Below are 12,879 nucleotides of genomic sequence, written 5' to 3'. Positions count from 1 at the left end.
CTTGAATATCTCCCTTGTTCTCTTAGATTAGCAACAGAGCCCACTTGAGAGGGGCTGGAACTGAGTCCTGATGAATTTCGGCTGAAAAAGGCCCTGCATATATCTAGATATTTACGTAGGCTCTGGACCCACCCACTTTGGCCATGGCCTTATCCTCTGCAGCCTGTTTCCCCCAAGCACTTTCCTTCAGGGGACTGGAGCCCTGGCAGAGGGCAGGGTGGCGAGGATCAGGAATGGGGGCTCTTCCAAAGCAAATGAGGATTAGTTGGGAAAGGAGGAAAGAACTGCAAGCTGGGAAAGGGAATTGTCCAGGGTGTTCCAGGGACTTGTGTCAGCCTGTGCTTCTGTTCCAAGTGCTGGAACTCACTTATTCAGGGAGAACAAAACAGTGTCATTGCTCTCAATGAATGACAGCTGTAACTCACCCCCAGAAATCAAAGAGAGATGAAAGGGGTAAATGGAAGGTGGATCCTGCCATCTCTTTTTGGAAATGCTATTGACATTTAAGCAAAGCCCGTAACATTAATTGCAAAGTATGCTAATTATGTACTTACACAGAAGGAAAAGCAGCAGTGTCATGGCAATAAGGATGAAAATCTCAAGTATGATAAATCTTTCACCCGTTGGAGATTTTAAGAAGGTAACCATGTCCTGAAAAGTAGATACTTGAAGAAAGAAAATTCTGATTTAGCCAACAGTGTCCTCGAAGCTACCAGCATGAGTTTGACCAAATTGTGGGAGGGAGTGGGAGACAGGAGTGCCTGGCGTGCTCTGGTCCAGGGGGTCACGAAGAATCGGACACAACTCAACGACTAAACAGCAACAAGCCAAAATACCATTGCCACTCCAGGAAAAAGGGTTTCCATATGCTGTGGCAGCCATCAGCCACAGACAGTCAACTGTTCAAGAGGTGGTAATCTGGGTGGGTAAGCAGGTGGAGGAAGCAAGGGGGGATACCTTGCTGCTTGAGGAAACTGTTCTGACCAATGTCTGGATCAGAAGACAGTAGCCTTTGATACTAAAGGACTTTCTGCTCCCCAAACAAATGACAAGATGCTCCCTCTGTACACATAATTCCACATACAAAAGCTGGGCTGGACTGGCCATTGGCTCTTATTTTGATACTGCTGATGGGACAGCAGACTAACTGAGGAGGTGCAATGCAGCTTGTGTGGTCTACATATCTCTGCCCACCCCAGCACCTGCTACCTGAGGCAACTGCCTCATTCTGCCTAATGGTAGAGCAATTCCTGGCTGCACACAGTAAAGGAACACCACAGTCAGCAGCAAAGAGTGTGCTGAATCCTGGGGTTTCTATGGGGCTTCGTGGATCTGTGGCACCCAAAGAGCTGTGTGTTCTTTTTTCTGTACTCCTCCCTAGCACAGCCTGACTGGCTCCACTCCCTGCCTGTCTCTCCATCAACTTCCCTTTCCCATGCATTCCTCTACTTTATGAGAAACCTCATCCCATATGACTGTGCTGTATACAGACCACGAGTTTCTTTTGCTGCTGCTGTATCCTTTCTGGATGCTTCATCAATTCCGGACTTTTCCATCCTCTCAGTTGCATCTGTGAAACAACAAGCTATTATAACGACTATGAACACATTGGTTGGATGGTGGGTGTTTTCCCTTCCAAGCTCAGAGTATTAGTCTCTTGTCAAGCATGAAAGCTCACAAAATTTGCTTTTGTTGTCCTGCACTTAATCTCCCTATTACAGGAACATAATTTTTAAAATAGATGCACATCTACAAATGTCAAGGATTTCATCGGTACAAAGTTGAAATGGACAACAACATCAGGCCAAAAATATGTCTCAGTGAGGCATTTCCAACATTAAACTTTGGCCTCTATTAGCATTAGACAATCATTTCCTGTAAAGACATTGTTGAGTCCAATATAACTGAAATGTCTTTTTTTTTTATATGCTGGATCAGTATCCATCTTATACCAAAAAGATGTTCCATATGGATTCAAAGGTATTGAAAAATGTTTTAGATTATATAGCATTCTCTCTCTCTCTCCACATTTTTATTAGTTTTTTTAAACATATCATTTCCAACAATCATTTAACATAATTTCTTATCTTATACAAAGTTTTAGACTTCCATCAACAACCTCTGATGATTTTCTGTTCTTTATCACTTGTTCTGCATTTCTTAATTTCTCTATTACTCTTAATTATCATTAACTAATAAGTCTTTTCATAGTTTTTCTTGCAATATTTCAAACAATCCTCCTTACAGAACTTCTTGCAGTCCTACAAGCATAATCTGTTCATTACTGTTAGGTTTCCAAGGGGTTGCTCATGCGCAAGCAGGCAAATCTCTCCCTGGTTGGCTGCTAATGTAAACTTTATCTGTCTGGAGAGCCACTCACCCGTGGCTGACTCAATCGCTGGCAGAATCTGTGAGTGGGCGTTTCTTAAACTTCTTCCAGCATAAAAGCTCCTTGACGCCCAGTCTCCGTCTTCCCTCTCTGCGCGAAAGCCTTCTGCACAGAGAGGGCGTGGGCAGCAGAGGACCCCTTCCTTCCCTGCTTGTCCCAGGCAAGGAGTCGTGGGACCACCTCGCCACATCCGACTCCTGCCCCCCCCCTCCACTGGAGCTGCATTTATTCTCTTCTCCAGAAGAGGAGCTGCTTCTCCCGATCCCTGGAGGCTCTCTATAATCCCTCTGGCTTTTGCTCTCTCCCTCCGGCACTGATGGCAGTTCCCTGACAATTACAATTGCTTTTCAAATAATTCATATATTTACTGATAATATAGCATTCTCATTTGCATTCTATTCTTCTCTAAGCTCCTGGATATCTAGTTTATAGGACTTCAGTAAGCATTTGCAAACAACAGTTATGAACTGACATTAAGAGGAGCAGCCAATTAAATTACAGTATTTTTTCCTTTCTTCAGCTGTGGACATCAATAATATTGTATTGTCCTTTACTTATTGCCTAATTTTTAATAAGTTACCGTGTATATATTCCCGAACTGTTCCCTCATCCCCTAGTTGTTTACGGAGATCATCTGTTAGGGCAACCAGAGCTGTCTCGGTCCTGAAACCAGGACGGAACCCAGACTGAAATGGATCTAAAGCCGATGTTTCCTCCAGAAACCTACCAAGCTGTTCAGCAACCGCTCTCTCAATTACCTTACCCAGACATGGAAGATTTGAAACTGGGCGGTAATTGGATGGATCTAAAGGATCTAGCGAAGTTTTCTTTAAGAGCAGACATACCACTGCTTCCTTCAGCTCCCCTGAGAATGTCCCCATGCCAAGGGACAAATTGATAATTTCAACCAGGGGGATCCGGGCGACACCTGGGCATGCCCTAATCAGCCAATGATACACTGGGTGAAAGATTTTGGGTATAATATACAACTTGCAGCATGGGAGAACTTAGGGAATTGGAATTTAAAATTCGCAGCATGTTGCACGCTGAAAGGAAATTATATGAAAATGATATATCGTTGGTATTTAACTCCCAGTCAGTTAGCAAAAATGTATAAAACAGGGTCAAATATATGTTGGCAATATAAGGAAAAAGAAGGCACCTTTTATCAAATGTGGTGGACATGTAAGGTAGTAAAAGAATTTTGGGAAATGTTATTTAATAAATTGGGGAAAAAGTTTAATTTCCCCCCTAAAAAACCTCAAATACTTTCTGTTAGGAATTCTAGGTGCCAAAATCCCAAAGGAGCAGAAAAGACAATGTACATGACCATGGCTGCGAGGATGTTATTGGCCCAGAGATGGAAATAAGATGAATTCCCTACCAGAGAAGAATGGCAGATAAAGTTGGTGGATTATGCCGAAATGGCAAAAATGAATCAGAAATCAGGAAAATTTTAAGGAATGGGGAAAGTTTGTAATCTATTTTTAAAACCACTGTAAACAGCTATAATTCTTAGTGTGGTTGGAATACCACTTGTAGTTTAATGCAGAATTTTGGACATAATAGAAATGTAAAAGATTTGGATTATTATAAAAGATGCAGGAGGAATTGACTAACAATCGGACCCACAAAGGGGAGGAGGGAAGTCCAGGAGATTCTTTGGAATCTTGTTTCTATATTGTGTGTTGATATTTGATTGTAAAGTTTTAATTTGAAAAAACGAAATAAATAAATAATAATAAAAAGACTTTAGAGACCACAAGTTGGACATGGAAAAGAAGCAGACAGAACCTGTGCATTTCCCATGCATCCCTCTACTTTATGAGAAACCTCATCCCATATGACTGTGCTGTATACAGACCATCAGTTATAGTTGCCGATAGTGTTGCAGGATTTGTGGGTGCTGGCTGCTCCATCCTCTCAGTTGTGTTTAGGAAACAATAAGCTAGAATAAGACAACAACAAATGGAGAATAAGATTATGAGCACATTAGGTAGAAAGTGGCATCAGTATTAGAAGATCCTTTCCTGTAAAGACGTTGTTGAGTCCAATATACAGTATTTTTCACTCTATAAATCCAATTGAATCTAGCAAGACTTTGGAGACCATAAGTTGGACCTGGAAAAGAAGTAGAGGGGAAGCTGTTACGTAGGCTTTCCAAGTGTGCCATTTTGTTTTCTTTTTGCAATGACCCAGCCTGACATCTGATGCTGTGGCTTAAAGGAAGAAGAGGACTGTTGTCTAATTCCATTTCAAAGCCATCTGATCTAGCAGCCCTTGATATGCAAGTAAATGGGTTTCCCAAAGACTTATATTTTCTGGATCATGCTCTAGATCTGGATTTACAAACTGGGCCCATGAATCAGAGCAGGGCACCTGTATTGCCAGGGAATAAAACAGAATGTGATGCCCCTGGTTTGCAATGTAGCTGGAGCTTTAATATAAGGAACCTGGCTGTTTGAGAAGAAGTGAAAGGAACTTCATGGCTTGGCCAGCTATCAAACACCTGCCTGCATGGGGGAAGGAAGGAGGAAGCAGTTGACTGGGAACAAGGAAAGTAACCTTACAGTGACTGAACTGCACAGATAAAGAATGCAAATGAAGACTCACGCCCACATGTGTCGACTCCCAGGCCAGATTAAAGGATGGGAACGGAATTACATCATGAATTACATCTATTGTCAGCTTGGCATGAGACCTACACTACAGACTACCATATTTTTCCGTCTATAAGATGCCCCCATGTATGACACCCCTTATTTTGGGAGACTCCAAATTAACAAAACACCCCTCAGCACAACCCATGTATAAAACGAGCACCAATTTTAAACCTAATTTTTTAGTTTAAAAACCCTAGTCTTATACAAGGAAAAATACGACATATAAGGGCCAGAAGCTGAAGGAGACAGGGAGATCTTGATACATTGTTCTATGCTCCATTCCAGAATGTGAAGAGAACAACCATCTACCAGTCTGAAGTATCCCAGATAAGCCTTCCAGATCTCCATTGGCTGGAGAGACATGAAGAACTAAACCTATTCTATCTGTTTTGTTGTTGTTGTTGCCTGAGATATTTTGCTTATTGGTTATATTGCTAGCTTTGTAGTTTATTCCAGTTGCTGTTGGCTTTATATTAGACTGCATTCCTTTTTTTTTAATGAATATTTATTGGCATTTCCAAATTTATACAAAATACAAAAAGAAAAACAAAAACAAAAAAAATCAAAAAATACAAAAATACAAAACTCAAAAACAATTAAAAACACATAAAATTTCAATTGCTTACTTTTCTTTTATCTTATTTCTCAGACCTCCTCACCCCTCCCCTCTCTGCATTCCAGTTCAAGTTGTTAACTCAGCAAGTCCTCACCTAATTTAATTCACTTTAAAAACCAATTTTACTTTGTCTCATCTTAGCTCTCACCAAACTTATACATCAATATTTATTCTTTAAACATTTTCTAAGATCGACCACAATTCCCTTCCACGAATTTCCCAATTTTCATACAAATAATAAAAAATAAAAAAAATAAAACAAATTGTAATTATATACCCTTTAAATTCCCAATTTCTATTCCACCCATACCGCCTTCCCGGTTTCCATCCCCAACAAATGTCTATCAGTCTCAATATGCAATCAGCCTGGAGATCTAACATCTGAGGCTCTTAATTCTCTCTCACTTCCTCTCTGCCGGTCTTTTTGATAGTCCTTAATGTTGAACAGCAAATCTCGGAGAAGCTCCGGCCCAACAAGGTCCATATTTCTTCCGGTCAGACCTCCATACTTAAGGGTGGAGCCTATGGGGTAGTCCAAATCTTGTTTCATACTCCTTTCAAGTCCAATTATCCCTACAGCTCCAACCTCCACCTTAATCAAATTTGTAATCCTTAGGTCTTCAGATCTCCACATAAGGAGATCTCTCCATTTTTCACTCTCCAATTCAGGCCAGACTTTCCACATCACATTTTTATTTTCCTTTATTGCCATCATGTCAGGCCTCAAATTGCAGCTCTCTTTTGACATCTGCAAAATTACGGCTCCTCCTTCCTTTTCTTTAGGGACAACATATATCTCCTTCTCCAAGTTCTCAAAGCTCTCAAGTTTCTCTATTTGTCCAGTTGAATAGGCTTCCTGTTCCAGATCCTTATCAAATTCAATGATAGTGTTTACTGTTAAGTCCAGAGTTGTAACATTTGTAGCCAAAACATCAATTTGGCCTTGTAACTTTCCCAAGAGAACAAATGCTCTGTTCAGCTCAGCCTAAATTTTCCCTCCTCCAGCCATTCTTGTAATGTCCCAAAACCCCCTCTAGGGGGATTTTAGCTCCTTAATGTTCCTTTCAGCTCAAGTCCAAAAATCCAATTAGTTTGTATCAGCCCTTCCTTGTTTTCAACAAGTTGTAACAAAATATAACCAACAAGAGCAACAGAAACAAATTTCTCTTTTTCTGTCTTGACAGCTAACTTGACAGCTGTCAAACTCTTCCGTAGCTCAACAGGCTCTCTCGCGGAACACTCCCGGGTCCGGGGGGGGGGGATGTGGCACTCCCAAGATTAATTCTTTGTCTGCAGGCTCCCCTGCTTCCAGTAAAGTTTCATATAATGTCAAACCGTGAAATTTAAGTCTTTTGCAAAAAGAAGACAGATTCTCTCGACCTTAGTTAGCAGGTCCTTTGCTTTAGATTGTTTACAGAGAGGGAAGGCTGACTTCCTGTTTGGACCTTCCCCGATCGTGCCTAATTCATAAAAAGGAATTTTTCTTTAAAGTTCCAATTTCCGTACTACTCACGGGTTGTTACTTTAGCGTCCAATTGCTCACAAGAAGAAGTCAGCGCTCTCCGACCACAGCTGTGCGACTTCACTCCGCGGGAGAAGCAGTCGACTCTCAGCACCGCGCCGCTCACCCCGTACCGTTCCGGAGCCTTTAAAAAGGCTCCTTTGCAGCTTGGGGGGGCGCGCAAAAGGTGCCCGCCGAGTCCCCACGCTCACAGGATTCCGCGCCTGTGATTTTTAAGGGTCCCCGTTTTGCCGCAGCGGCAAGACCCGATCCCGCGGAGCCGATCCCTCCAGAGCTCGGAGGGAGTCCGCCATTAGTCAGTGGCACCAACCCGGAAGTCGAGCACGGCACCTTACCTGGCAGGGGAGACACCTTGATCATATTAGACTGCATTCCAGGTTGCTGATCAATTTCTTTCCTGATGTTTACCAATAAATAAGAGTTTGTCTCTACCTAAGAGTCTGTCAATTCTCTGTCCAGTGGAATCCAAAAAACCTGTTGCTTGCCTGGTGGTTGCTATTGGCCAAACAGCCAGTAGGGGACACTGGCAAGACAGCACCTGTGCACATCCTTATAATGTTCCACCACTCAGTTTCATTGGATGACCCTGAGGTCTAGTATTTGAAAAAGAAAAACCATCTGTAGTTTATAAGAGCTCCCTATCATTTTCTCTCTTGGTGACCTTTTGGCCCTGGAATGAGTCCCTGCAAATATCATAGCTTGTAAGGAAAGTGTTACACCCCTCAGACCTCTTTCTGTTTGGATACCTTGGTGTTGCCATGGAACAATCTTTCCCCTAATTTCCTCCTAAGGGTTTTTCATCCTTCCACTGGCTAAGAACCACCTCCCTTGTGATGTCAGGCATTCCAGAACTCCTCCCATTTAGGCTATACCATTTCCTGATTGGCTGCTCATCACATCCAATCAGCATTCCATATAAAGCATAAACCTAGGGAAATGTTGGTTTCAGATTTGATATACTACTTATTTTTTTCAAAAGTTATTAGTTCTGGTTTTTTTTTAAACTGGGTACATACTTTACCTTCAAAGCATATCCCCAAAAGAATCCTTACTCCTCATAAACTCTGCTAGTAATATTGGAAAGCTTCCTATCTCAACACTTGTACCAGGAAATATGGCAAAGTGCATTGGTGTAAATCTTCATTTGCAAAGTTAAAGCAGAAAGACAAGGAACAGAAATATTCAAACTTCAACATTTTTGGTCTACATTTATTGAATGCATCATCATCAAAACATACATGCCACCAGTGCTACTTTTCCAGAAAAAAGGGTACCAGAACTGACCATGAACACTTCCCTTGCTCTCTTATGATGGTGTCCACCTGAGAGGTGTCAGAACTGAGTTCCAGTGAGTTCCAGATGCAAAAAAGCCCTGCATGCAATTGAGCTTCAACCAATGGCAACTCATCAAGAACTGTACTTGGAAAAGAAAGCTAGATCTGCACAAACCATGAATTGGACTCTGATAAGCTTCATATGCTAGAAACCCCTCATTACTATGTACACAGAAACATGAAACAAAAGATTGAGGCCAGCTGTGCTTCTGCCTTCTCTTGGTTCCCATGTCAGGTCCAAGGGAGCCAGTAGAGAGAGAGATGGTTCTGGCAGGGTTGTGGGATGGGGGCACATTGGACTTGCCTTGTGCATGCACACTCTCTGGCTGGGAAGGAAAGCTCCCAGACACACCACTTCTACTGCGAAGACTGTGCATTGGTCAGGGTGCACTGATCTACGCACACAAAACAAATTCATGCACAGGTGTCTTCCAAAAACCCATCTCAAACCCCCACCCAAAAAATTCCATGGCAATCAACAAATGGTAACGGGGGCGGGACCATGAAATCTGGAAGCCCCAAATCCTTTTTTAGATCTTTCCCCTCTGCCTGTGCCTTTCCTCTATATGGAATTTTATTTTTCAATGCGTCTGTCAGTAATTTAGTTATTTGGTTTTCTAAGTAATCTACTAGGAATTTCCTTTGAAATGATTATATTCTGTTCTATTTGTAATCTTTTTTGGTAATTCGTTTGTAATATAGTGTCTTTTATCGCACGTGAATTGGAAACTACCAGGCAATCTCTTGGTAGTGTTTTGGTTTTTGCAAAACTTGATTTTATCTTAAACATTTTATCTTTCAAATTCTCCAAAATTTCTTCCTGAATCCCTTTCCATTCTGACAACTCTATGATTACCGTAATTTAAGTCTTATATCTTCTTATGATTCTTCTGGAATTCCCCAGAAGCCAAGATTTGTTTCTTCTGGTGCATTTCTAGAACAGCTATTGCATCCCAAACTGATTCCTGCAAAGCCCTCAATTCTGCTGATTCCTCCTTTAATTTCTCATGGTCCTTTTTTAGGTCTTTCCCCTCTGCTTGTGCCGGTTTTGTCTTTTCTTCTAGACTCTCTGTCTTAGTTTTAAGGTCCAGTACTGTTATTCCCATCAATTCTTTAATTTGTCCTGTTGAATCCAATACTAACTTTGTATTCTGGTCAAGTTCACTCCCCAATGCCTAAGCGTTTCCCCTATTTTCCCCCCTTAAGTCCATAATCATATCTGTGAGATCAGTTTTTGGTTCTAATTCCTGGGCCAAAATCCTTCTCCACCTGTGCTGGAGTGGTTGCAGAAGTTCCAGTCGGGACCAGTGGTTTTCTTGCAGCCATATTTTGATATTTATAATTCAACAATTTAATTCTATTATTTGACACAATCTATCCCAATTAAAACACAGATTTTACCAATATATATTTCTATAACCACTAGATGTCACACTTCCTCTTTTTTTAAAAAATATATTTTTTATTATGGATTTCAACAATTAACAATTTATCAAAAATACGTCATCCTCAATTTTTCTCTCCCCATTTCCCCCTCCCTCCTCCTCTAAAAAGAAAAGCCCGCCCTCCCACCCCACCCAGACTTCCCTCAGCTCCTCTCTCTGGTTTCTCAGCACATATACTCTGCATGTTACAGAGTTGTAAAGATCCTCAGTTTATCTTTCAGTATATTACCAATAAAAAGTTTGTGAATGTATATTCAAAACCTGGCAAGGAGTCCAGTTCATTTTGTTGTTTCTTTAAGTACTTCGTAAAAGGTTCCCATTCTTCTTTAAAGTCACTTTTATCCTTGTCACGTAGTTTATGTGTCAGTTTTGCAAATTCCGCATAATTCATCAGTTTCTCTTGCCACAGTTCTTTAGTCAGGATTTCCTCATTCTGCCATCCTTGTGGTATTAAGACACTTGCCGCCGTTGTTGCAAACATGAAAATGTTTTTTTAATTTCCTTGGCAGGTCTTTTCCTACAATCCCTAACAAGAAAGCTTCAGGCTTTTTTACAAATGTTAATTGGAATATTTTCTTCAACTCATTATATATCATTTCTCTTTAAAAAAATTTTTTTTACTACACTCCCACCACATGTGATAAAAAGTCCCTTCTTTTCCCTTAAATTTCCAATACAGATTTGAACCAGTTTTATACATTCTTCCTAACTGCACTGGTGTTATATACCATCTGTACATCATTTTCATATAGTTTTCTTTCAGCAAAGAACAATATGTGAATTTTTTAAAAAATGATATTTATTCAAAATTTCAAAAAGAATACAAGAAAAAAACAAAAATACAACAACAAAACAACAAAAAACAGAAAAAAGAATAACAAAGAAAAATACAAATCCAAATTACATCCTTTCATTTACTTATTTCTTGGACCTCCTCACACCTCCCTTATTGTATTCTATCTTAATTCATTATTTCAGCAAATTCTTCCCATACTTCACAATTTTTATTTAAATAATTTGTCTTAACAATCTGTCTCTCTTCCCCCCACCCCGTTAGCTCAACATATCCTTTCCAACTTTTACTATATTCTGTTATTCAATTTACCGTTGATTTCATTAACCTTATCTTACCTAAAGAACCATAAAAATTCAAAATTTAAACCATATTTCTGCATACCTCCTTCAAACCTTTCTACTAAAGCCAATTAATTCCTTTCCAACATATTCTGATATTTCATTAGTATCACACTAATTCCAAAAAGAAAATATATAAAAAGAAATTCTCTTCTAATTAAATCCAACGTCCCTTCTTCCTGGCTTCGGGTTATGTCAGTCCATTCTAACCATTACATCCTGTCCATCAATCTGGTGTTCTAATATCCGAGGCTCTCAGGTCTCTTCCACGCCCCTCTGCAGATTTTCTTGTTCCCGTTTATACTTGCACCCTTCCCTGTCCCTTGTTGGTTTCTTTCGTAGTTTCTTCCCTCTCTCCTTGAGGAGAGGGTCTCCAGGGAATTCCAAACGGTAATAATCTTTATTTTCTTTCATCAAGTTAGCCCATTCCCCACAATCCCCCTCCCCTACTTTAATTTTGTAATCCAAAAAGTAGTTATTCCAGAAGTAGTTGTCAACTTGTTTCACAGTCCCACCAGAGCTAAGAGCTTCCTTGACTCCAGGCACTTCCAGACACACTCCAAATTCAATCTTCCAATGTTGCGGCTTTTGGTCATGCAGGACTTTGGATCTCTCCCTTTGTATCTTTTGAGGTGCAATTGCAACCTCTTCCATATTCATCTGCCCTTGGATTTGCCTTGTCGAACCAGTTTCCTGCGTTAATTGTTGTAGAATTTCTTTGTCTTTGTTTCTTGTTAGTTCATATTTACTGGCTACAGCAGTCATAAAGTCTAACTTTTCATTCATCAAGTTCATTTTCTCATGCAACTGCTGCAGCATAGCAATTGTTTTGCCAAGGGCAGACGTTAGAACTTCCTCCCTGCACATTTCTGTCCAAGGTCAAATAGCTGGTCCCACGGTCTAATTCTCACAACTATAACGTTTCCCTGTAGACTGCAGGAACAAACTGACAAGCTCCCTCTAGGGGACACAGTTTCTAACGTCCATCTTTAAAAAGTATCCAACAAAGGGAAATTTACTTTCAAATTTCAAATACTTTGTTTCCTTGAAATACAAAAATGCAGAAAGTAGCATTGAAGTTCGTTTGTTTCTCTTTTTTAACTATCTGTCAAAAGTGTTCCGTTATCAATCAATGGACATCTCCAACCATTTCTGTCCTGGCACCCCGTCCCCAGGTTTGGGACGATAGAAACTTATATTCCTTTACTCTTTTTCTGCAGGATTAAACGGTCAAAGTCCCCCCCCCCTTTTCTCCTGCTGTCAAGGGGGTTTTGTTGGTTATAAATGCAGGAAATTTCAATCTTTGGATCAATTTTCCAGGCTATTTAGCTTGCAAAATCTTTACTTCAGTCTATTTACAAAAAGTGGAAGGCGGACTTCCTGTTTAGACCTTCCCGCTTCGTTGCCTAATTCATAAATTTCAAAAGTTTCTTAGTCAAATCTTCCATTTTTACTCACGGGTACTTGTTTTAGAGTCCAATTGTCATCAGGAAAAAGTCAGCACTCTCCGGCGATGGCTGTACGGCTTCCCTCCGTGAAAGCAGCAATCGGTTTGCAGCACCGCGCTGCTCACCCCACTCCGCTCCGGAGCCCCAAAAAGGGGTTTCCCCGCGAGTGGGGGAGGAGCTCTTGGTGCTCTGCTGAACCCCACGTTCCCAGGCTTCTCCGCCTGGGATTTCTAGCTGGTCCCCACCTTCGCCGCGGTGGGAAGACCCAGTTTCCACGGAGCCCGTTCCTCCGATCGGAGGAACTCCGCCATTCGCCGATGGCGCTAAC

At 41.0% G+C, this 12,879-nt stretch overlaps 1 protein-coding gene across 4 annotated transcripts in view; it reads right to left on the bottom strand.

Moving 5' to 3' along the window:
- LOC309350311 (CD209 antigen-like protein D) overlaps nt 1–12,879 on the bottom strand; it is an 86,783-nt gene that overhangs the window by 48,459 nt on the left and 25,445 nt on the right. Inside the window, exons 1-4 of one of the 4 annotated variants that reach the window (XM_081877224.1) lie at nt 7,937–8,042; nt 4,254–4,337; nt 1,493–1,570; nt 555–665 (exon numbers count right to left, since the gene is read on the bottom strand). In XM_081877224.1, the coding sequence (XP_081733350.1) occupies nt 555–665; nt 1,493–1,570; nt 4,254–4,308 (244 nt within the window). In that variant the 5' untranslated portion in view covers nt 4,309–4,337; nt 7,937–8,042. Of the gene's footprint in view, nt 1–554; nt 666–1,492; nt 1,571–4,253; nt 4,338–7,728; nt 7,892–7,918; nt 8,043–12,879 lie in introns of those variants that run through there. The other 3 variants (XM_081877226.1, XM_081877223.1, XM_081877225.1) reach the window with 3 other exon arrangements.

The sequence above is a fragment of the Podarcis erhardii genome (assembly GCF_964252035.2).
Source record: "Podarcis erhardii genome assembly, chromosome: 9".
Classification (NCBI taxonomy): Eukaryota; Metazoa; Chordata; class Lepidosauria; order Squamata; family Lacertidae; genus Podarcis; species Podarcis erhardii.
The sequence above is the reverse complement of the archived record's forward strand: the minus strand, read 5'-3'. Positions and strand labels throughout refer to the sequence as shown.